The sequence below is a fragment of the Papilio xuthus genome, unplaced genomic scaffold (genome assembly GCF_000836235.2).
Source record: "Papilio xuthus unplaced genomic scaffold, Pxut_1.1 DF826949.1, whole genome shotgun sequence".
Classification (NCBI taxonomy): Eukaryota; Metazoa; Arthropoda; class Insecta; order Lepidoptera; family Papilionidae; genus Papilio; species Papilio xuthus.
The window spans coordinates 5,033,329-5,059,055 of record NW_013531700.1 but is presented as its reverse complement, the minus strand read 5'-3'; the positions used below and the strand labels follow the sequence as shown (position 1 = coordinate 5,059,055).

General features: G+C 35.0%; 1 protein-coding gene across 1 annotated transcript; it reads left to right on the top strand.

The window, feature by feature from the left end:
• Positions 1-31: 31 nt before the first annotated feature.
• On the top strand, positions 32-25,535 carry LOC106120601 (hemicentin-1). The gene is made up of 43 exons (XM_013315954.1): positions 32-114; positions 541-681; positions 1,287-1,452; positions 1,887-2,056; positions 2,371-2,443; positions 2,692-2,720; positions 3,117-3,232; positions 3,468-3,589; positions 4,466-4,606; positions 5,056-5,169; positions 5,387-5,653; positions 6,382-6,548; positions 6,675-6,843; positions 7,275-7,523; positions 7,928-8,000; positions 8,670-8,884; positions 9,201-9,357; positions 10,133-10,257; positions 11,342-11,513; positions 11,601-11,695; positions 12,096-12,249; positions 12,981-13,102; positions 13,240-13,383; positions 13,510-13,644; positions 14,145-14,266; positions 14,618-14,845; positions 15,301-15,454; positions 15,660-15,777; positions 16,421-16,631; positions 17,324-17,543; positions 18,043-18,345; positions 19,137-19,318; positions 19,863-20,090; positions 20,452-20,611; positions 21,150-21,266; positions 21,858-21,952; positions 22,401-22,532; positions 23,090-23,179; positions 23,482-23,581; positions 24,106-24,219; positions 24,599-24,727; positions 24,988-25,113; positions 25,426-25,535. The coding sequence occupies exons 2-43, from the start codon at positions 679-681 to the stop codon at positions 25,533-25,535; spliced, it is 6,117 nt and encodes a 2,038-aa protein (XP_013171408.1). The 5' UTR covers positions 32-114; positions 541-678.
• The last annotated feature ends 192 nt before the right edge of the window (positions 25,536-25,727 follow it).

The window sequence follows — 25,727 nt, the reverse complement described above, 5'->3', positions numbered from 1 at the left end:
TGGCAAGTTTTCCTTATTTCCCAGATATTGGATTTTGTTAGAAGTTCGATACGAGGCAGAAGTGTTAATTTGGCCTCTGCAGTACACCCAGCTGGTTACAACTACACGCAAGCGGTAAGTCTACGATAAAGCCTTTAAGAAATAAATCATATTTAATTACACTGATATAAAAACGGCTAAACACTCACGGTGGCGGCACCGACTAGTTTCGAGCCCATCGGGAGCCCTTCATCAGGATGAGTGGCACTGGTATTATTTCGCGGAAGCAGCCCGTCGGTCACTGCATATTTAATTATTAACATATAACTATGTCAGTACTTACATACGTAATTAATAATAAAATTGTTGCTTTATTTATATCTCCCCTTGCATTACAAGACGTACCGTGGGTTTCCGAGACCAAAATCTCTGTATAAAATATGTTTTGTTATCTCTTTTTTGTCAAAGAATAATGACAGGGATGACGATATGTTTATACAGATTGGTTTCAGAAACCAATGGTGATATAACGTTTTTATTTATACGTTTTATCGGTTTCAGATTCCAGTTGACAGTAGTTTAGGAGAAGTGACTGTGTCAGTATCTGGAGCTAAGCCCACTATTAAAGTGGTGAACCCCAGCGGACACGAAGTCGTGGGGCCACCACAGCTTGTCACCACATTGGACCTATCTGAGATTATGGTATGTTAGATACATAATTTGAAGGTTATTTAATGAACGAGTGAGCCGTGAACTGAATGAGCCAATTTATTGATTGAATTTAATAATTCTATGATTCGTATGTAAATAATAATAATAAAGCCTTTTATTTCCATATCAAAATAACTATTTACATGAGTAGTACTCGTATATTGTTAGTAGTTCTCTTACAGTATTAGTATTGTTAGGTTTAAGTCTTTAGATATGGACCCCACTTTGGGTGAAGGCCTCTTCCATCTTTTTCCAATTCGTATGTAAATTAACAACTTTGAATTATTTAAACTTTAGTTTCTATTTCAGTAAAACCAGTAGAGATATTTTCTTATTTAATAATATGTTTTTTTTATGTGTATATATTAAAAACAATTGTAATAGAGGGCAGCTACCTCGGTCAAAGAATAAGTTTAGCTATCCAAAGGGGGAACGCTGCCAGTATCTTCGGGACCTTACCTATAGGGACTCCTTTTAATAACATATTTTAGTGAATTATTAGTTTTTTTTTTAAATATTTTATTTTATATCATAGATTTAATTGTAATACATTATGTGAAAAAATGAGGGTAGTATAATTTTTTATATAATTCCAGATAGTTAAAGTATTAGAACCGGAACCTGGCAATTGGACTATAACAGTAGGGAGTGAAAAAGATTATTCCGTCAAAGTGTCCGGTCTATCAAATATCACATTTGATCACGGGTTCTCTGTTGAGAAAACTAACTCTATGGAAGAAGCTAGCTATCGACCTTTGCAAGGTAGGGTACTTTTAAATTTTTTTCTGAATGATATAAATACTGAAGTAAATTGTTTTTTATAGATAGCTGTTGCCCGCGACTTTGTTCGCTCGCAATTAAAACAACTCAATTAGTAAGCTATGTGTTATTCCAGACTATGTCGTATGTATGCCAAGTTTCATCGAGATTCGTTGAGCCATTCTCGAGATACCTTTAAACAAACATCCATCCGTCCATCCATCTAAACATTTGCATATAATATTATTAAGTTTAAATAAGATCTCTGACTTCGATTTATAAAAATCTTTTTCTTGAAATCATAGCTGCCAGATCGTACTCAACATCGTTTATTAGAGGGATAATAGAGTCCCTTAGTGTAGATTAAATGAACTGATTAAGTCGTCATTATACTCAGAATATGATTTTATAAAAGATAACCTAAATTTTGCTTCCAGGAACTTATAACCACATGTTAATTTCTATATCAGAAGTGCCGGTTCAAATTGACTTCGCTGAAATATTAACAACAGATGGAAAGACGCTTTTCGAAGTTCCCGTCAAACAAAAAGACGATATGTTCTTAGCTGACGCCTTTATACCGCCTGATGATTTCTTTTATATCGCTGTAAGATCAATCGTCGGTTTCTGAGACCAAAATCCTTGTTTATAACACATTTTTATCTCTGTTTTCTCAAAGATTTTGAGAGGTATGACGATATGTTTTATACTGGGATTTTAATCTCAGAAACCCACCATAAATCAACATTTTTTGAGATTTGCAACGTTTAAACTTCAGAATTTAAGTCCAGAGTAATAGTAGACTGATCTTTATTCCTTTTATTTTTGAAGAAATCGATTAAAATTTAGTCTAATTTTGGGGTTGCCATTTTTTAATAAATTCTTATACATTAAACGTATTTTTAATCTATCTGATTACAGATAAATGGGCGAGATCAAAATGGACAAAAATTTCGGAGAGTTGGCCCAACAGCCGTGCAAGCTAAACCACCAGGTAACCTCTAAATATAAGTATATAGTCCTACCTGGATAAACGAGAAACCACTATAAGCGAGACACTACAACATTATCCTGACCAAATAGACGACCACCATACGCGAGAAAATCTGGTTAGAGAGAAACTTCTGTAACTGAGAAAAATGTGACAAACTTTCGCTAGTACTAGATCAATTGTATAGAAAAAAGTTAAGATTTATTTAAAAGTTAATTGAAACACTGACCTTAAATGATTTTACTTTTCAGATGTTCCTTATCTAACTGCGCCTAAACAGGTACGTAAATACAACCAAATCATCCTAATTAAATTAAAAAAAAATGCCATCTTACTTAATCTTAGTTATATACTGCGCTGGCGCAGCAACCACATTGGTTGTTTATTTATCAACCAGCTGTCGTCCGCGACTTCGTCCTCACAGAATTAAAATAAAATCTTAATTAGTTGCGTATGTGTTCCTCCAGACTATGTCAAATTTCATCGTAATTCGTTGATCTCTACTGGAGATAACTTCAAACAAATATACGTCTATCTAAAACATTTGCATTTATAATATTAGTAAGATGTTTTTTAAATATAAAAATTATTTAATTTGATTTATGTATAGAATTCTGCAATTTTTTTTTAATTCCGCGCGGACAAAGTCGCGAGCTACAGCTAGCTATATTTTCAGATAGAAGCCCGGTCGCACGATCGTGTAGTCCTCAAATGCAATGTGGAAAGTCTTGTTCCTGTAACTGTTCAATGGACCAGAGATTCGCCGAGGATGCAAAGGAAGACTTCAAGTCTGTGAGTAAAACATAAATCCATCTCTCTCACTCTCTTTGAGAAAGTTGAGATAGCAATATGATTTTGAGGCGTGTTTTTTCCGAAAATTTAATTTAACTCGTACTTGATTGTGTAAACTAATTCCACCAAAAAAAAAAACGATACTTGAGAAATAAAATTGAAGATATCTTTCCTTAGGGTCACACTTAGCGACTGATAAGTGTGACAGTTAGTTACTTATTTTAATTTATTTCAGACAGAGCACTTCAATAGAATACGTGATAGAAGACATGAGCGAAGCCCATGTTGGTACTTACAGGTGTTCTGCAAGCAACGCTGCGGGACAAAGCAAGACTAGCACGCAACTCTCCTTACTAGGTAAAAAAATATTTTGGCACTAAAATCTCTGTATGTCAGTTTATTTACAATGTTGTAGAATTGTTTTTTAAAAAGTTGCAAACAAAACAATGCCAATCTATATCAAATGAATAACAAAGTATTTGATGGAATTGTTATAATAATTCACATTTTACCGTAAGATGGCGTTGTTAGCTATAAATAAATATTAAAAAAAATTGTTATATTATGATACTAGATGTCGCTGTAAGTATTTAGTTAATCTGTGAAACTCGATATAGAATATCGCCCTGTCGCAATGAGTTGCGCGAGTCGAGTAACGGCAGACAAGACCTTACTTCATAGGATCATTTCTATAGTAAGTTCTTCACGAGACCTTCACAACATGTGAGATTGTACCAACCACGTTGATGAGACGTGGCGCGACGCCCTGAGCGTGAGGCGGGCGGCAGCAGCTCGCTGTCAGCCCTCGATGATCGTTCGCTCTCCGTGAAAGCGGAGGGGGTGGGGCGTTGTCGCTGTCTGAGTGGTTTTTTTTAAACTTTATAAAAATAAAACAAATCTTGAAGCACAAGTTTAGTTTTAACATCGGTATGAAAAAACTTATTTATAAAACGGAACTTTATTCTAGAATTGAATATTCTTAGGCCTATAATTATCAAAACTATTCTTGTATTGGCTTTTTAAATTCTTTCCTTGTGTCTTGTAATATAGAAATGTTATATAATATTATAGTACTCGTTCAATATTTTTTTTAATATCAGTACGTAACTTTACATTAATATTACTAGCAAAACTTACTTATGAATCACAAAGGAAGGGTTTTTTCGAGATTAAAGTTAAATTACTAACTCACTACTATAATTCTGTACCCTGATGACAAACTTTCTTCAACAGTGGAACCGCCCCAAGTGTCAGTATTGCCAGTGAACGCAACACTATCTGCTGGTGAAGACCTGACTATCTCCTGTGCGGTCTTCAGTGAAGCCGTACTTCTTAAGAGTCAGATTATATTTAACAATGGCAAAACTGTTAATGGTGAGTTTCAGTGACTTTGTGAACAAACACGTCCCTACTGAAATGCTGATGACAACCTTAAATTAGTTGTGACTAGGCTTGGTTGACTAACAGACCGTCTACATTATGCCAGTTGTCGTAGAGTGGCCGAACTGGCCTGAAAAGTAGAACGCCATCCCAGTTATTGGTCAGACTGGCTTATTGGCTTTCGTGGGTGTACACATACGTCAGCGCCGATTTCGAGCGTGACTGGCTTACTGAGCTAGCCTGGTCTGAACGTGGTATAAGGCTGACGCTGTCATAGTGCAGGTTGACTTCACATATATTTTCAAAGTTCTTCACATATGAAGATTGCACCACGATGTTTTCTCTTGCCTTAAAAACATCGGTAGTTATTTTATCCTAGAATAAGTTTTAGGTTTTGAAACGTATAACTTTTAAAGATAAATAAAAAATCATTTTTTTTTCAGTGACTAATATTAAGGTTGGTCGGAATATTGATGGCTTTTATTCCTATAATAAGACGATTTCCAACGTCACTGAAAAACATCGCGGCAAATACACCTGTCTAGCTGCTAACAGAGGTTAGTTATCAATAAATATATAATTAAGATGTCATTTACTTAAAAAAAAACTGAATTTATTTTTACCAACAAAACATTTGTTTTATGATATGGCCGTACTCAATAACTTAATCTGTGTTTATTTTTTTGTAATTCTAAACCTATCTAGAGATCGTAAACCAAAGTAATGTGAGTAAACGATCAATTTTTGTACATCCTGTATATAAATTATTTACAGGAGGTTCAATAAATCAATCAACATACATAATTATAGAGAGCGAACCAACAGCTAAGATATTAGGACACCATAATGTCGCCGGACAAATTAATACCAATCTAAAATTACTATGTCAAGTGGAGAATGCTAATTTGGCACAATGGATGTCACCAAATGGCACGGTGGCAAAAGAAGTGGTAATTAATGGCACTTATAATATTACTCTAGATGTGACACTCACTGAGGAGGGTTACTGGACTTGTATTGGTTTACGAAATTCACATAGAGGTTGGTATTATTTACTATTTTGTGATATTATCACACAATCGAGACTATTATGACACATTTATAGCCGCCGAGTTCCGTCATCGGACGACACGACAGACCGCCAGGTTCCTTCCACACCATCTCGATGTCTGGCAATCCACAACCGTGCGGTTTGCGCGAAACTTCCTGCCTCGCACAGCAGCGTTGTGGAATGGTCTGTCGTCGGCGGTATTTACAAACCGCTACGACTTAAAGTCCTTCAAGAAGCGAGCTTATCGCCACCTCAAAGTCCGGCAACGCATCTGCGGTTCTTCTGGTATTGCTGATGTCCATGGGCGTCGTTGAACACCTCGGTGTTCCCGCTGCTCGTTTCCTCCCTTCTGTTATAAAAAAAAAACATTTGACAATTTGTTAGTATGGCAATGTCAAATGTAGACCGTTAAGGTTATCTGACTCGATGGGCATAAGTCCAATTAAATTATAAGCTCACTAGCGCCCCCCAGTCTACGTCAAAAGATATCACTATTCTATTTGTACTGTAGCTGGCATGTCATTTTTTTCTTTTGTCATTTTCTATGTCCAAGTAGGTTTTATATATTCTGACAAAAGTAACAACGATGGCACCGCCGGTTCAGATATTCTTGTTTTATAATTATTTTTGCAGAGTGCCATCTATTGGTCCTAATATTAATGTGTGACATTATTAATTTTTGTTATTAATCACTTATGTTTTATGTTTATCCTTAAAGCTTCAGATATAGTACAAGTAAATATTGAGATAAAGCCTGAAGTGAATATCGAAGATAGAAACATAACAGTAGTTGTAGGCAGCATGCAGCAATTAGTGTGTACTGTGCGAGCTAAACCGCCGCCTACAGTTGTATGGAGGAGAGGGACTGAAGAGTTTAATAATACGGTAAATATAAATGCGAATGTTTTGACTTTAAAAAAAAATTGACTTATTGTTGTTTGATTAAAATCTGTGTTTTTTCTACTTTGTCCTGATTAAAAATTTTATAGTAACATATAATGATTCCTGCAGGTAGTGCAAGTGAAAGAGACAGTATATAGGAGCGTGGTGATGTTAGACAGTGGCAGATATAATGTCAACGGGACCTACTTCTGTATAGCAGAGAACTCAGTCGGGAAAGCGCAGGATACTGTCACAGTAAATGTACGCAAGAATATGCGAATATTGGAAAACTTTACAGGTAACCTTTTAAGTGGTTTGTAAGATAGTCCTTAGTGTAGATTTCTCATATTAAATCTATACTTATATAGTTTGATAGGAAATTTCTTTAAATTATTAAGACTTTATACCATCTTACTTCTTACTAATATTATAAATGCGAATGTATGGATGTTTGGTAACTCTTGGTATATTCATAACTGCTGAATCAATCGCGCTGAAATTTGGCAAAGATGTATAACATAGCTAGGAAGAACACATAGCCTACTAATTAAGCTTTTTTATAATACAACGCGAACGAAGTAGCGGGCAAAAGCTAGTTTTTAATAAATAAGATTTTTAATAATTTTAATAGTTTAAAATTTAAAATTTATAAGATTTTTTCGTAATAAGTAAACTAAACTACTGATATTATTAAAACCAATAAACTAACCTAATTTTTATACTTTTCAGACCAACAAGTAGAATTATATTCACAAATAGACCTACACTGCAATGTGGACACCCATCCTCCGGCAACTATAACATGGCAACACAACAACACAGACATACAGACAGACGACAACATTGATATATCTGAAGATGGAACCACGCTATATATACAGAAAATTGATTTTAATGATCTCGGACTTTATACTTGTTTAATGGATAATGGATATGAAAGGATACAAATTAATGGGTCGTTACAAGTTGTTGGATTGGGTGAGATATTTTAAATATCATCAGTTCACTTTAAGTTCCAACTTAGGGGCTCGGAGCATATCTTAAGTTAGTGATTAGGACATAGTCAATGCTGGCACAGCTGGTTGACTTCATACATATCTTTGAATTTCTTCTCAGATATGTGCAGCGTCACGATGTTTTCCTTCACCATAAGAATGTCGGATAAATGTACATTTTGTAAATCTAAAAACATATTGCTACATTTCGGGATTCGTACTCAGAATCTGCAGGTTACAAGTCAACTGCTTAACCCTTGAGCCATCTACCTTATTTTAAATATGTTCTACACTTTCAACTGGGTTAATAAGACCAAAACCCGTTTAAAAATATTGTTGTTTCTGTTTTTTTTTAAAGATAATAACTGAAATTTGATTTTTTTACAGAAAGTCCTGTTTTATCTAAAGAACCTTCCAGTATAAGAGCGCGCAGAGGCGACACCGCATTTATAACATGTAGGTGAGATTTGGTATCACTTTATAATAAAAAAAAAATATATATAAATATTTATAATGTCATAACATAAAGAGAAAACGAAGATACGTTACATTTCTATATATTTTAGACATTAGTTAGAATCTTTTAGCGCGAATGACGAGCTTTCGCTACAAAGTCAAATGTCAGAATGATTAGTGCAGGGACATAAACGTTGACATTTTTGTAAAGCTAGTGTTGCCAGTACATCGGCACAATATCGGATTTTCTTCCTAACAATATATACCTTAATTTATGTATTTTTTACCTGACTGACAAAGAGAGTAATGTAACTTTTTGTGCGTATTGAAGTTTGTTTTTTTTAACTAGCCCTAATCCGCGACTTCGTCCGCGAGTAATTAGTAGCCTATGTTTTTTTATTTCAGCTAGATCGTATTCGTATCGTTCAGTTGTTCTGAAGATACCTTCTAACAAACATATATCCAAACATTCGCATTTATAATATTAGTAAGATGTGGATTTGTTTATGTAAATTCCATTGTGGCGGCCTAAGACCTTAACAACTGAACTGATAGACGAGCGAGGTGTCATTCTATTTGTCTTCTTCCCCAGAGTCTCATAAAGTATATTATTATTTATAAGTTTGTCAAATTTATATTACAATCCTTTTTATTAGCATTACTAAAATTACAGACTATTAAAGGGCAACCCAGAACCGAAGATAACATGGCAATACAAAATTAACGGAACAGATGAATTTAAAAATCTTAGAAACAACACCAAAGTGAATGAAGAAGGTTTTATTGTGACCATAAACAATGTGAGTTTACAAGACGAAGGTTTTTATCAATGTTTAGCAGAAAATCCTATTGGAAAAGATATTTATCAAGTTTTTCTAAATATACTATGTGAGTATTTTTCTACGTTAATATTCTAGAAATATATTTATATGCTTATAAAGTACTAGCTATCTCCCGTTACTCCGTCTGCGCGAAATTAAAAAAAACTCAATAAGTAGTCTACGTGTTCTTTCAGACTATGTTCTACATCTATAATAAATTTTAGCAAGATTTCCGTTTGGTCGTTCCGGAGATACTTTTTAACAAATATCCATCCATCCATACATTTTTTCGCATTTTTATCAGTAAGTTAAGTAAGATAAAGTCAAAAACTATTGAACCGTTATTAAAAATTCTCGCTTTATATAAAATTTATCTTTTTCAGATCCACCAGAATTAAAAACTTTACGAAAATCGGAAGAAAATAATTTAGAAATCAAATCTGGTGACAAAGTTTTGTTGAATTGTAACGTTGTTGGTAATCCTCCGCCTTTCGTAGTTTGGACTAAAGATGGAAAAACTTTATCTTACTCTAAGAATGTGTAAGTTATATTTAAAAGCTTAAGGTTAAACAAAAAATATAGAGAATTTAGAGAATTAAGATTTGAAACAGTTTCATTTTACATTAATTCAATTAGCCGTCTATAATCTATTGATTTCCACTAACGCGGCTTCGATTGACATACGAGTCGCGTGACTAAGTTTAGTGGAAAGGGGGTTTAATAATTTTCATCTTTCTTTCTTGCTAGTATGTTATTAACACATTTAGTGTTAAACTAAGATCCGAGTAAGTATCTTGTTAGATAATCATCATCATCAGCTCACTATACGTCCCCACCGAGGGGCTCGGAGCCTACCCTAAGTAAAGGGTGATTAGACCATAGTCAACCACGCTGGCCAAGTGCGGGTTGACTTCACACATGTCTTTGAATTTCTTCTCAGATATGTGCAGGTTGCATCACGATGTTTTCCTTCATCGTAAGAACGTCGGATAAATGTACATATAATATGTAAATCGGAAATAGAAAAACACATTGGTACATGGCGGGATTCGAACCCAGGACCTGCAGATTGCAAGTCAAGTGCTTGACCACTGAGGCACCGACGCTCCTAAATAGATAATAAAAAACGCAATTATTAACCTACATGTTCTTCCAGACTATGTTCTACATCTTTGCCAAATTTTACGGAGATCCATACTGTGGCTCTAGAGATATAGTCCTATAATACATCCATACATTCAAACATTCGCATTTATAATATTAGTAAGATAAGATTTAAAAAAATAATTAAAAGCGGTAAATATGTTTCTTTCAGCTACTTAACTAATACAAACGAGTTAGTTATATCAAATGTGACAGTGTACCATTCCGGTACTTACAACTGTAACGCTTCCAGTACTTTGGGCTCTCTCACTAACAACTATACATTGCAAGTTTATTGTGAGTATATTGTAATATACTTATTTGAAATAACTTAATTTAATCACGCACACCGCATCGACGCCTCGGGTGATCCAAGGGCCTGCGCCATTTCAATGGGGAAATAGCGTCAGCCTTCTGGGAACCCTATTGTGCGAACGCGATTTGGGGTCGATGTTTTATATTATTTAGTTTGGTTTAGTTTTAGTATATAGTTTATTTAATATGACTTACTTGACTTAAAGTCCTATGTACTCGTTAGTGGGGCAGGGCTCTATCTTGAAATCTGCGTTTGGTCTCGAGCCATGTCAGACCAATTGCCTTCATGTCTGCAGCTACTGAGCGCCGCCAAGTTTGTTTAGCACGTCTTCTTGTTCCTTACGGGATCCACTCCAGGACTTCCCTGGGAATATAATATAGCATAATTCATTTGTTTTATAGTAGTTACAGTTAGTTATAATAGAGATTTAATAACATCGGTTGTATGAATGTAATGCCACGACAACACAAGACATGCCTCAAGTGGAAGTAATTCCACGTACAGTCTGACTAGTGTGCGTTTCTTAGGACTTATTTTATTCGTCTGTTTTCCTTTCTTTCAAAGTAGGAATGGGAAGGGGAGGTATATTTGGCGGGAACGTATAAATAGGAAAAGAATCCTCTTTCTGTGTGTCCCTTCTATTGATTACTTCCCTATATTGCCGAATTACGATGGCCGATTGCTCATTTGTCATCTTAAAATATTTAAAAAGTTTAGTTTACTACAATTTTGTCTAGTTAAAGTGCTGTTTTTGTATATCTAAACTTTTAACACGTTAGCTGCCATGTCGGAGCTAAAGTTTCAATCAGGCCGTGTGGGATATGTGTCTGACAAGCCATACTTCCATTGATATGTAAATAATAAGTTTATGAGCAATGTAAATAAGGTATTACTATATTTTAGGTGTTTTCAAATTTAAAAACGGTTTGGACAAAATAAAAAAAAAATATTTCGTTTTTCGAAAAATCATTCTAGCAGCTAACGTGTTAATTTTACTAAACAATCAACTGAGTTGTCATCATGATCATGTTATTGTTTTTTTGTATAATTATTGAATACTTTCAGTGTCGCCTTCAATAACTACACATAGTCAAGACCAAGTTATACAAGTGCTGGAAGGTCAGCTGGTGGAGCTGCCGTGTGCTGTGTCAGGCTCCCCCACTCCAGCTGTCACTTGGTCACATAATGATGTAAATGTCAATGAACACAGGAAATATATAGATGAATATGGAATGAGGTAATATATATTGGTTTAATTTTATTGCAAAAAGCTTTGAATTTAAAATAAAAAAAATCTAATTTGTCTATTCTATTTTTTTTTCAGGTTTGTTGCGAATTTGACAGACTTTGGTGAATATTCTTGCATTGCGACAAACGCATATGGATATGCGATGTTAAATTACACAGTTTATGTATGGGGTAAGAGTCTAAAACTATTGTTAATAATAATCAGATCCGATCAAACAAGTTTGTAAGTTTGTCTAACTATATTTAGGTACAATCAGGGCAATTCGCGGTGTTCCACTTACAGTAAAGTTGTCTTGTTTGTTGCAACGAGACGAACAATGCTTCTTACAATACATACAGTAATAATTTACGCAAACGGTGCATAATATGCAAAGAACAATTGCAAAAAGAAATTAGTAATGTATTTTGTGACACGTTTATAAACTGCGTTGCATTAGTTATTGTTTCAAAGACGTTATTTCGTCTCAATGTTAACGAAACGATTACAAGACTATCGCTTTTAACTTTGAATACCGTCAAATTCCCTAATAGTACTTCATATTCTTTTGTCATAGTATATTTTTATTTGCAGTGGCGCCATTTTTGGAGCCTCCATTATTGGAGACAAAGAATGTTTTATTAGGCTCCAATGTAACGCTACAATGCAGTGCTATTGGCTTCCCAGTTCCTATTATCTTGTGGCAATTTAACAATACATTACTGGCTGAAAATACAACGGATTTAAGGTAAAATTTAGTATGAATTAAGTTAATATTTGTCATCCCTTTCATTCTCACTGATAAGGAAGAGACAACAATATGTCAATTCATGTCTCTATAATAGAAATCCACTGTTAAACGACTCGAAATTTAGCTTATTGTTGACTCATTCATCAGCTTCCTATACATCACCACTGAGGAGCTTAGAGCCTACCGTAAGTTAGTGACTAGGCCATAGTCAACCACAGCCCAGTGCGGGTTGACTTCACATATCTTTGAAATTCTTCTCAGATATGTGCAATATCACGTTCTTTTCCTTCACCGTAAGAACATCGGATAAATGAAAATCATATTGGTACATGACGGGATTCGAATCCAGGAAGCGGATCACAAATCAAGTCAAGTCACGATCACACAGAAGACAGCCGTGAAGTGGAAAGCAATTCCCGGTGGCCTCATTTAGTTCTTTTTCCCTTCCTATCCTTTTTCTTATAAGGAGAGGATGGGAAGTGGAAGTGGGCTTTCCGGAAGAGGGGATGCATGGGAAGGGAAAATATTTTCTTTCTGTGCATCCTCTCCTCCGTCGATTAAAGGTAGGCAACGCATATGTAATTGCGTATGTCTATGGGCAACGGTCACTTCGCTATTTCATCGGTTTCAAGTGGCCGATCGCTCGTTTGCCACCTTATGATATAAAAAAAGTGCTTGACCCCTTAGCTCTTTAGGCTAAATTTATATATATTTTGTGTATATTCCAGTTTCAATGAGATCGGACAAATGAACATAACAAATGTGAATTACAAACACGAGGGATATTACGAATGTGTTGCTGAGAACTTAGCGGGCTTCGCTGCAAAGACGATTATTCTCAATATAAATGGTTTGTTTGTATGTTTTTCTATGAAATAAAGTTAAATTTAAATCAGCAAATCATGTACTTGAGTTGTATATAAACTTTCATTGTTTTCCTCAATATAAAGTTAATTATTTCTGTTTATTTTTTTCAAATGTTTTTAGAACCACCAAAAATAATGGACGACAACTACACCGGGCCGTATGTCGCTACAGTACTGGATACATTTCTTGCCCTCGCCTGCAAAGCTACAGGCAAACCTACACCTTATGTCGTATGGATTAAAGACGGTTATTATTTAGATAAAGGTAAAGTACTTATTACCAACTAAAAGCAGTTTGAACTAGTTTTTGCTAGGTTTTGTTAAAAATTGGAGCGTCTGTATAAAGTATTTTGTAATGCGTTTGTTTTAAAAAATAACCATAAATATATAGATTCCCGTTACGATATCGACATGGAGGGTACGTTGACCATTAAGTCACCTTCAGAAGACCTCAGTGGAGACTACACATGTCTCGCTAAGAATATCCTCGGCTCCGCCACACGGACTGTGCCCGTACAAATATACGGTAAGTTAAACTTTTTGCCTGACTTCCTGTAAGTAACATTATCTATAAGTTTCAGTAATGTTGAAATAACCGAAGTATTATTTGATTCGTATAGTATTTATCATGTAACTATAGTGTGCAATAAAAAAACATACAGCCAAATTGAGAACATCCTCCTTTCTGAAATCGGTTGTAAAAAACTATTATGGACTATTCCGTATAGTAAACTATTTCTGATTCAAATATTATAAGCGTGAAGCGCCAACAGCCAAATGGTCAAGGGTACGGATTTCCGATCACGTGGTCAAGAGTTCGAATCCCGCCATACGACTATTGTCGTAAACCATATCTTAGAACAAGCATAAAGCTTAGTTGGAATGGTGCAAGAAATATTAGAAAACAAAAATTTTGTTAATAACAAAAAAAAGATCCTTTCAAATGTTTAGGAAGCATGTGGTAATAAATATCTATACATCCATCCAAATTTTAATATTAGTAAGATAGATAATTTTATATTCTAGCTGTCCCTAGTGTGATGGTGTCTGAAGAGTCTCAGTCTGTCATGCACGTGGTGGAAGGCAGCAATGCCACCATCGAATGCCCCCTGCGTCGTGGACTTAATGACACCATCAAATGGTATAAGGTTCGATGATTTGTGTAAATTAAATGTCAAATTATAGTTATATTCGATGTTACGGTGAAGGAAAACATCGTGAATCCCATATGTGAGATGAAATTCAAAGATATGTGTAAAGTCAACCCGCACTGGGCCAGCATTGGCTATGACTAACTTAGGATAGGCTCCGAGACCTTGATGATGATGAGAGATTGACGAGAGATGATGATGATATGTATATATCCACTATTTGTATATTTAGAGTTTGCAGTTTTAACCTCTTTTTTAATAAACTATGTCCGTAAGATTTCTATAATCTGACCAAAAGGCTGAAGTTAATACATTTAATAATCAATAAAAACATTAAACAATTTCCAGGACGCATTATTAATATCAAATACGTCATTACACTTGACGCCGGTGAGACGTGCGCACGACGCGAGGTACGCGTGCGTAGTGAGCAACATGGCGGGGGGCGCGCACGCGACACTCATTTTGGACGTACAATGGCCGCCGCACACCAACACATATACACAGCTGCTTGAGGTTTCTGCAGGAAATAATATTGAATTGAATTGTGATGTTGATGCTAAACCTACAGCTAAGGTAAGTTTACGTTTTACGGCTAGTTAGTTACGGTTTAAAGTTTAAGTATGATGTATGTGCCTTTAAAATTACCTTTACAATGTTCTCAAAGTCTTTTTTAAATTAAAGGACAGTTTTGGGAAGCGAAGTAATGAGCGAAGACCCTAGAATTTGTAATTTCCCATTTCCTTTGGCACCTTATAGTACGTCTTTATTATTTTTTAATTAAATCAATACATCTTTAGTATTTTCAATTATGATTGCGTAACTTCGTATACAAAATAAAGAAGCAAATTTTGAGAAACGCTGCTCTAAATGATTGGTCAATGTGGCCATAATGTAAAATCCTGCCAAAAGTAGACTTAAGAGTAAAATAAGCACCAATACTCAAAGGTTAATGCCAAATATCTCTAAATTACGGTATGGTAATATTGGTAACAAGGCGTATATTTTCATATTGAAACGTTTTATTTCAGACGAAATGGTTGTTCAATTCCAAGTTATTACTAGGAGAGGACAAGAGTCATTTGAAGCTGACAAATATCCAACTCAGACAGACCGGAGTGTACAAATGTGTAGCCGCCAATGAACACGGGACAGTCGTAAAAGAATTCACTGTAGACGTCTTAGGTTTGTTATATCTTATTAATATTATAAATGCGAATGTTTGGATCTCGTTGAAATTTGGCATACTTAAGAAAGCCTTTTATTAATCGATAAAAAAATGGAAATAATCAAAGTGTACTCAATTTTTTTCCTTTTTTTTTTCTTTGTCGTCCTCATAACATACTATGGGATAAATATACAAACAATTTTTATTTATTTTGTTTATTAGTTCCACCTTTTATATCTGACTTCGATGTGTTGGATGTTCAACTGAAGGAAGGTACGAATGCTAGTCTCGAATGTAACGCAAGGGGATCTCCGAAACCTGACATAAAATGGACGTTCAAGTAAGTATTTAAAATTGGACAATGAATCTTAAACATATAACAACAATACAGACGGTTTAACAAATATTTAAGAAAAGTTAACCCAAAATGTATTTTATAACTCATCATCATCATCATCATCAGCTCCCTATACGTCCCCACCGAGGGGCTCAGAGCCTAGCCTAAGTTAAGGGTGATTATACCATAGCCAACCACGCTGGCCAAGTGCGGGTTGACTTCACACATATCTTTGAATTTCTTCTCAGATATGTGCAGATTGCATCACGATGTTTTCCTTCACCGTAAGAATATATTTATATATATTTTATAACTACGGATTTACTTTTGAAACTTCCATACAAAAATGTATTATACAATAAGTATGTTTTATAATGTATCGACATTAGTAACACACTTTTAAAAAGATAACTTTGTATAACAAAAATCAACAGTATAGAATATTGGAAACTGATTTGACATCCGGCTCGAAGGACCATTCAGCTGTGTTAGCTTTATAAAATAAAATTATATGAATAAAAAAATAAAAACATACTAAAAATGTCACAATTTTGACACATGGCTGCACGCTTGCAACGGAAACTGTTGCTCAAAATTAAAAAAAAAAAAACAATCTATGGTCCTTGTAATATATTTTTGATTTCAGCAACACATCATGGTTAATTAAAAATTCAACAATAATAAATACAAATATTACGACAAAGTCGGAAGGTACATATAAATGCGAGGCGAGGAACAAAGCGGGTGTCACATATCTCGTATACAGAGTTAATGTCGTTAAAATAGCTAAAATTGAAGATATTATAGTATTTAATGATGCTATCGGTACTAACGTCATAGATATATTGGAAGTTGTTGTAAGTAATTCATAATTTATTTGCTAGTCTGCATTTCATTAGAAAAACACGAATTATTATCTAAAATTATTCAAACTTTCGTGAGACATTATAATAAACTTATATAAAAACGGCTAAACACTGACGTATACTCGTCCGGTGGCACCGACTAGTTTCGAGCCCATCGGGGGCATTTCATCAGGGTGAGTGTGACTGGTATTATTTCGCGGACGCGGTACGTCGCTTACTGTGGCCGCGTCTCACCGCTCAGTGTTTAGCCGTTTTTATAAGTTAATTATCTTACTAAATTAATAGCCAATAATAGCATTCCGTGTGGAATGAAAACTCAATAAGTCTATGTGTTCTTTCAGAATATGTTATACATCTGTGTCATTCATCAAAATTTGTTGAGCTGTTCTGAAAATATATTTTAACAAACAGCCATCCATATATACCGCTCAAACTGAGTCGCGGGTGACAGCTAGTTATAATCTGTCTCTACTTCAAATTTCATCTAGATTTATTAAACTGTTATGAAGTTAAATAACAACCATACATACATCCAATTTTCCCATTATTAGAAAGATATGATTAGAAAAAGACAAAGATAAGAAATAAGAAAATATTTTTTAAGAATGTTTCCGTCAACGTGCACTCAAGTGTTTCTAGAACAATCTACAGTTAAATTTTTTCATCACTGAAACTTCCAACAGGTAGATTCTCGTATCCGTATAGCGTGCAAAGGTACAGGCAAGCCGACACCTTACATACAGTGGATAAGACATGGTAACACTCTCGCTAACAACACACCAAATATTAACTACGCAGATTTCATTATACATAAAGTGGCAACATCGGATGCTGGCTTGTACGTCTGTGTGGCGTCCAATGAAGGTGGAGTTGACGAGAGGAAAATTAAATTGGATGTTTTGGGTAAGTAACAATGTACTTATTATGAACGTTGTTGGCCGTTGTTTAATTAAAAAAAAAGCTATATTATCATACTAGCTCTTGCCCGCAACATCGTCCGCGAGGAACCAGAATAAATCTGCCTTTACGCTATTCCTGGTAGTAATCTATGTGCTTAACGTCCAGATCCGTTCAGACGTTCTGGAAATACCTTCTAAAATAATATAATAATTATTATTATAGTTATCGCTTATGTAGCGCAAAATTTTGTTCCGTAATTTATGAAACTAGTTGTCGCCCGCGACTTCGTTTGCTCTTAAAAAAATACTTAATTAGTAGCCTATGTGTTCTACCAGACTATGTTCTATATGTGTGCCAAAATTCAACAATATCCATGAAGGCGTTATGCAGATAATTTTCAATATACATACATCCAAACATTCTCATTTATAATATTAGTAAGATATGAAATATAAAACACATAGAAGCAACATTACTTTAAAATAAAATTTTATATTTTCAGAGCCACCAAAAATATTCCAAAATTTATTCCAAGAGACATCTTCAACAAATATAATAAATTTAGAAGTGTTATCAGGGCAAGCTTTTTATATGCATTGTCATCCGTATGGGAACCCATTGCCTGAGATATATTGGTTTAAAGACAATATACCATTGAAATTGTTTGATAATACAATGATATATACAGATTATAGTGAAATTATTCAATCCCCTAACGCATTGTATGAACAGTCAGGCAATTATACTTGTGTTGCTAAAAATAAAGTTGGAGTAACTAGTCTTATTTATTTGGTTGATGTTTTAGGTAAGTTTTTTATCTATTTAGGAGTTTATTCATTTAACTAATTAAATCACAAAATTAATCGACATCACAGGGGACCGAAGAGCTGGCAGCTACCTCGGTCAAAGAATTAGTTTAGCTGTACAGAGGGGGAACGCTGCCAGTATCATCGAAACCTTGCCTAAAGGGACTCCTTTTAATAATATATTTTAGTAAATTATTAGTTTTTTTTTTTTAATATTTTATTTAATATCACAATTAATTAATGTAATTATAGAAATAAGTATGTATAACAAATTTGCAATTTAACGACAGTACTAATTAATTTATTTGTCTTCTTCGTCACTTTTATTGGTGATTCGAGTTTGATTCAATCTCATAAACTCACATTTATAATTAAGCATAAATAGCCCATTCTTCGGTAAAATACCCATAAGAATGCATAAAGATCTGGATCTAGATTATTCAAGTAAGAAGGACAAGGACAGCAAAGATATACTAGCTATCTCCCGCGACTCCGTCCGTGCGGAATAAAAAAAAACTAAATCAGTTGTCTATGTGTTCTTCCTTCTAACAAACATCCATACATCCATCCAAATATTGGCATTTATAATATTAAGTAAGATACTGGACATGTAAATAGAGGAAAGTGATAATAAAATTACTATTCGATTCAAAAAAAGAATTAAAACCTTTAATTTAAACTAGATGGCGTTAGTGGCGATATTGCTGCAAAATTACAAAAAACACTTTCTTTGTCTATATTAAATAATTTTTATATATAAATATAATTTATATTTTCTAACGTCTTCCAGTACCACCACCACAACCGAAGGAAAGTACAAAAGAAGTGAGAACAAGAATTGGTAAAGCATTAAACCTAACTTGTCCTGCAGAGGGCGCTCCCAGACCATATGTCACATGGATCAAACATCCGTACTCAGAGATCACTCAATTCACACCCAGAGTGCATCTCACTGAAGATAATGTCACTTTAGTAAGTAACACTTAAGACTACATTGATATTCCGTGCTTTTTTATAAAAAAAAAATTAAAAATGTAATTAAAATTAAAGTATTGTATTAAACTAGCTGTCGCCCGCGAGTCTGTCCGCGCGAAATTAAAAAAAATCTTTATGAATAGCCTATGTGTTCTTCCAGACTATGTTCTACATCTATGTCAAATTTCAACGAGATCCGTTAAGCCGTTTCAGAGATATCTTCAAACATACATCCAAACATCTAAACATATGCATTTATGGTATTAGTAAGATTATTTAAACATGATATATCAATATTATTAATAAAATAGGAGTGTCTGTATGTTATATCGCAAAAAAAAAACATATTTCGCAAATATATTTGCGATGTTTATAACAATTTTTTTTGTCTGTCTGTCAAGCTAGGCCATGTTTGTTCATTGTAATCTCCGAAACCTTTGGTCGGAAATATAGCTTATGTATTCCAGAGTGACTTGGGATACTTAAGTAGGATTTTTATATATAGTTATGTACTTAAATAAGACGCAAATATTTATTACAGATAATAAATGTTACATTAGTAGCCGACAGTGGAATATATTCCTGTATCATGACTAACAAAGTTGGAGCTATCGAAGTCAATTTTAACGTGATTATAGTAAAGCCGTCATCCATCGTCGGCAATGTGGGCAATGACACAATGGAGAACCACGTGGTGTCATTGCGACGCAGCATTGTACTCAAATGTGATGTGGACGGACATCCACCGCCTAAGATTACTTGGTTAAAGGTATTTTATAGTTTACTACACTTTGTTCTTTATAAGTTTAATAATCCGGTGTTAAATACCACTTACAGTCTTAAATCGGTTACTAAGAGAGTCCCTTAGTGCAACCTTCCCTTACTAACGTTACACTAAATTCCCAATTAATGACTCCGAGTGCAGCAATTAGTGCTTATGACAATTTAATAATTCAAATATTTTCGAACACACTAACAGTATTTACTTAGTGTGACAGAGATAGCGCTCTACAAAACCAAACATCTGTCTCTTTTTATTCAATCAATTGAAAACAACGCCATCTAGTGAAAGCTTGCACTTTGAATTGAAACTACTCAGTTCAATTTTGCAAGTTTTTTAATGAATATAGGATATCCAGCGAGTGAGCGAGGAGGTGCACATCCAGCGCGTGTTGGGCAGCAGCCTGCTGGCTGTGTGGAGTGCGGCAGTACGTGATGCTGGTCAGTACATCTGCGTGGCGGAGAACAGCGCCGGCATCGCCTCGCGCCGGTACAACCTCGCGGTTAAAGGTACACCATTCGAAATACAATATTTTTTTTATATTTCAATGCAGTAGCGGTGTTAGTTTAGGGCGAGGTGGGCCAATCGCCTAGTGAGGGAGGCATAAGGGGCCTTAGGGCCAGATTCGGATATAAACCGGCGCCTGCAGCCAAAGAGAGGGTATCTTAGGGCATACCCTAAGATACCCTCTCTTTGGATGATTTCCCTCATCACCAAAAAGGGGGGCATCGCAAAAATCTCACCCAGGGCGCTGCAAAAGCTAAAACGGGCCTATTTCAATGAACGACGCTATACCAGGGATAGCACTCAAGACTTTTATCATATTTTATATCCTAATCAATCTTACTAATATTAGAAATTTGTATGTGTCGGTGGGTAGATGTTTGTTTGAAGGTATCTCTAGAACGGGAGTCTGTCGTTGTCATTTGTCATACATATAGAACATAGTCTGGAAGAACACAGGCTACTAATTAAGTCTCTTTTGCATTCCGCGAGGAGAGTCTCCGGCAACAGCTAGTCTATGACACATATGAGTTTATTTTCCAGTGCCTGGTAAATGGAGTGCATGGTCACAATGGAGCTACTGCAATGTGACCTGCGGTTTAGGTTATCAGAAACGATCTAGATTTTGTCACTACATAGACGATAATAATAATACTATTGGTAAGATATTACTATTGTTTTAAAAGTATAGTAAAATAAGGATATCTGACCCGATGAGGGCGCTGCTATCGCGGTTAGTTCTGTAAGAAAATAAGTGAAATGTACTTACCGTGGGATTCTGAGATAAAATCTCTGTTTAAAGCTTATTACGTATGGTTAATCAAAGATAAGATTGATGACGATGTTTTACATATATATTTTGGTCTCAGAAACCAGATAGATATAGAAAATTACATAAAATGAATAGAAAGATCTTGTGACAGTTTCTGTTAGTGTCAGGGGGGCGTTAGTGAGCTATATATTAGTTTCACTTATGTCTGCCGCGACAAATATCCTTATCGAGCTATAGTTAACACGTTAGCTGCCGTGACGGACTATGTATCTGACAAGCCATACTTCCATTCAACACCTCGCTGTGGCTTTTTAATCGAATTGTTGTATACAGCGTGAATCGCAAGGCCCCATTCAAATGGTTTTGGGCAAAATTAAAAAAAAAAACGTTTTTCGAAAAATCATTCTGGCAGCTAACGTGTTAAGGATATAAGTCAATTTATCGATATACAAGATTGTTCTAATTGTGATTTGTTACAGACAAAACTTCCATGTCAGATAAAATAATACTAGACGAGAGCGCGTGTAAAGGATCGACAATTGACAGAAGGAAATGTCGCATGCCATCTTGCGAAGTGAGACAAAATCATTTAACTTCTATAAGTCTTTGTGTAATTAAATTACCTTTAAAACTAAATATAAACAATATTTAGTCCTGTGATATACAGCATGTTCAGTTTTGTAACTGACAACATGGTTTTTCTTATGTAATTCCAAACAATGAGAGCGTCGGTGGCTCAGGCGTTATACACTTGACTTGCAATTTGCTGGTCCTGTGTTCGAATCCGATTTACATATGTACCTTTTATCCGACTTTCTTACGGTGAAGGGAAACATCGTAATGCAACCTGCACATATCTGAGAAGAAATTCAAAGATATGTGTGAAGTCAACCCGCACTGGACAAGCGTGGTTGATTATTGCCCAGTCACTCCTAACATAGGGTAGGCTTCTAGCCCCTCAGTAGGGAAACATAGTGAGCTGATGATGAATTTCCATCATCCTGTATGTAATTGTGTGTAAGGAGGAGGAGTCAGGCTGGTCGAGCTGGTCGCGCTGGGGCGCGTGCTCAGCGACGTGCGGCGCGGGCACGCAGGCGCGGGCACGTCGCTGTCGTGCGCATGCGCAATACCAATGTACCGGCGACAACGTACAGGTTTGTGTATAACCATATTCGTCTCTACCTGATGATCTAGATTACTTATAGAGGGGAGGGGAGCAATCATTAATATCTTATTCCAAGTAGTTTTTATATCTATTTTACAATTTACTATTCTCTAGGTAGGGTGAGGGGGACCATGCTTCCCCTCCCCGTCTGGTTACGCGAACAATACTAAATATAGTCTGTGTTATTCAGTGATAATGAAGCAATCTATGGTTAAAAGAATTTTTGTAATCGGATGAGTAGTTTTTGAGTTTTTTTTCTTACTTACATACTTTTCAGCGCACTCCCACTAATACAATATAGGCTCCCATTAATATAATATAAGCGTTAATAGCCTAATGGTTAAGGCTACGGATTTCCGATCACAAGGTCGTGGGTTCAAATCCCGACATTCGACTATTGTCGTAAATCATATCCTAACACAAGCATACAGCTTAGTTGGAATGGTAAAAGAAATATTAGTAAATTTCCAAAAAAAAAACCACTAATATTTTAAATAAAGAAAAAAATATATAATAACTCATAACCCATTTCTTTCATGATGACAGATAAGAAAATGTCCGAACTTACCAAAATGCAGTTCCCAATCGAGATACAATACAAATGAAGTTTACAGCAGCCAAGAAACTAATGAAACTGTAAGTTATTTTATATTAACTATATAAAACTTAATTACTTAATTAATCACCCTTAACTTAGGGTAGGCTCCGAGCCCCTCAGTGGGGACATATAGTGAACTGATGATGATATAAAACATATATGTCCCTTATATGTAATATACAACTAGCTATTCCCCGCGATTTTGTTCGCGCGGGATTAAAAAAAACTTTTTGTGTTTCCAGACCATGTTCTACATCTATGCCAAATTTCCCGTTCTAGAGATACCTTCTAACAAATATCCATCCATCCATCCATATATCTATACATTGGACATTTTCAGGATATGTCTTCGTATTTACCCGAAACTGTTATAGAGATGCAACCAGATGACATTGACTTTAGAAGATCTTTGGATACTGAGGAAATTTATGTACCAACTGGTAAGAAATGCTGTCGATTATAAAATAACTAATATAATAAATCACGGAATCATTTTAAATGAAAATGTAAATTTAAAAAAATATATTAGTCTATGGGTCATTCCAGACGTTCTATATCTATGCTAAATATCAGCGAGATCCGTAAAGTCATTCAGGATAAGAAACAATAATCCATCCATCCATTTAAACTTGCGCGTCCAGAATATTAGTAAGATTAATACATTTTTAGTAAATGTTCTACATACTTTGAAGTTTTTTTTGCAATCTAACTTAGTAATATTATAAATACAAATGTTTGGGGCTACTAATTAAGTATTTACTAAGGGCAGTAAGTAATGTTAGGAAGAAAATCCAACACCATGCCGGTGTGTCGGCACAACACTAGTCTTACTAAAATGTCGACATGTATGTCCCCTCACTAATCATTCTGACACTTGACTTTGTGAAGCGCGCCATTCGCGCCAAAGGATTCTAATTAATAATGTGTAAAAGAACTAAAAGCTAGTTAGTTAAATAATTTGCAGGTAAAAAAGGTCAAATGTACTTTGACGTGAATGTGACAGAGAATTTGGACCGCAGCGAGCGCGGACCTTGCAATGCTGGCTTTACTTATATCGCCGATGACGATACCTGCCAAGGTCAGTGAAAAAAAAATGTTTTTTTTAATTCACAAACATACTCACAAAACTGTTTTATTTTTGTTGGATTCTTATATTGAACATTTTAAAATATATAATTAGAATTTTGTATTATTGTGTTAAGGCATTTTATTCCTGGAAAATAATTATCGATATCTCTATTCCGGTTACACCACTATATCTGGATTCGGAATATAAAAAGCCACATTTTTAAACAGTATAATGCTTTTCAAATATCTTAGCGGCTCAAGGACATCGCGCCCCCCTCCCCTCCCATCCCGAAGTCATTATACATTGTGTTCTGGTCAGCGACCAGCGCGAACTTAAGCGCTGTCAAGATATTTGAAAAACATTATACATAGTGATGTATAATTGACAGATGTGGACGAATGCACTATCGAGAGCAACCAATGTCACGCCACTCAGTTGTGTACCAACACAGCGGGAGGATACCGCTGCAGCTGTCCCGCGGGGTATGTCGCACTAGCCGCAGGACTGCGCTGTCTAGGTAACTACCCATAAATATTGTTTGATATTGTTCTATATAAATTTCACTTAGCACAATATAGGCTGAAAAATCCGCTACTTACATGATTGTTTTTTAATAGTATGACCATTTTTATGTATTAAATATAGACCTATATAGCCTATATTTAATTTTTACTGTTCAATTAAATTATAAAAAGGACACAAAAAATTTTATTTAAAATCCAGGCACTTTAATCATATTGACATTTTCATTTGTCTCTCTCTCTCTCTCTTATGTAGATATCAACGAGTGCGAGCAGGAGGTGCACGGGTGCGAGTTTGCGTGCGTGAACGTGGCGGGCGGCTACGTGTGCGCCTGCCCCAGACATCTGCGGCTGCATGTCGACAGGCACCATTGTGTGCTTCGTACGTTATATCTTTCTCTCTCTTTCTCTCTTACGTAGATATCAATGAGTGTGAGCAGGAAGTACACGGGTGCGAGATCCATTTTATGTTGCAACCTAATATCATTCTATCTCTTTCTCTCTTACGTATGTATCAACGAGTGTGAACAAGAGGTATAACATATCTATTTAAGGACGAACGCATTATTGCGTTTGACATACGCATTTATACTTTAGTTGTTACCTACTATCCCGTTTGTCATCAAAAATCATTTATTTTTTAATAAATAAATTAAACAAAACATAAAAAATAATAAGATTTTTTCTGTTCCAGCTCCACTTTATCAGAAACCGCTTTCTTTTAACGAGAATTCTGTTTCCGATGATTTTTTAAACTCAGACGTCGACTTCCCAGCAAGCTATACTAAATATAATAGATATTAAATTTATATAGATTAATATTTATTTAATAAAAAACGTAGTTAAATGTATAATTTATTTGTAACTACATTAGAATTAGATATATAGATTTGTATTATTTAACTATCATTATTATAATTATTAAAACAAAGATGTGCAGTTTTATTTATACCTTTTTTACCATAATACGTAACTCTTATTTTCTTTTACTAGTAA

Bases quoted from the DNA above. Each gene is read 5' to 3' on its own strand.
- LOC106120601 (XM_013315954.1), top strand. The intron at 10,258-11,341 runs GTGAGTATATTG...GAATACTTTCAG, and splicing joins CTATACATTGCAAGTTTATT to TGTCGCCTTCAATAACTACA. The intron at 18,346-19,136 runs GTAAGTTTTTTA...AACGTCTTCCAG, and splicing joins TTATTTGGTTGATGTTTTAG to TACCACCACCACAACCGAAG.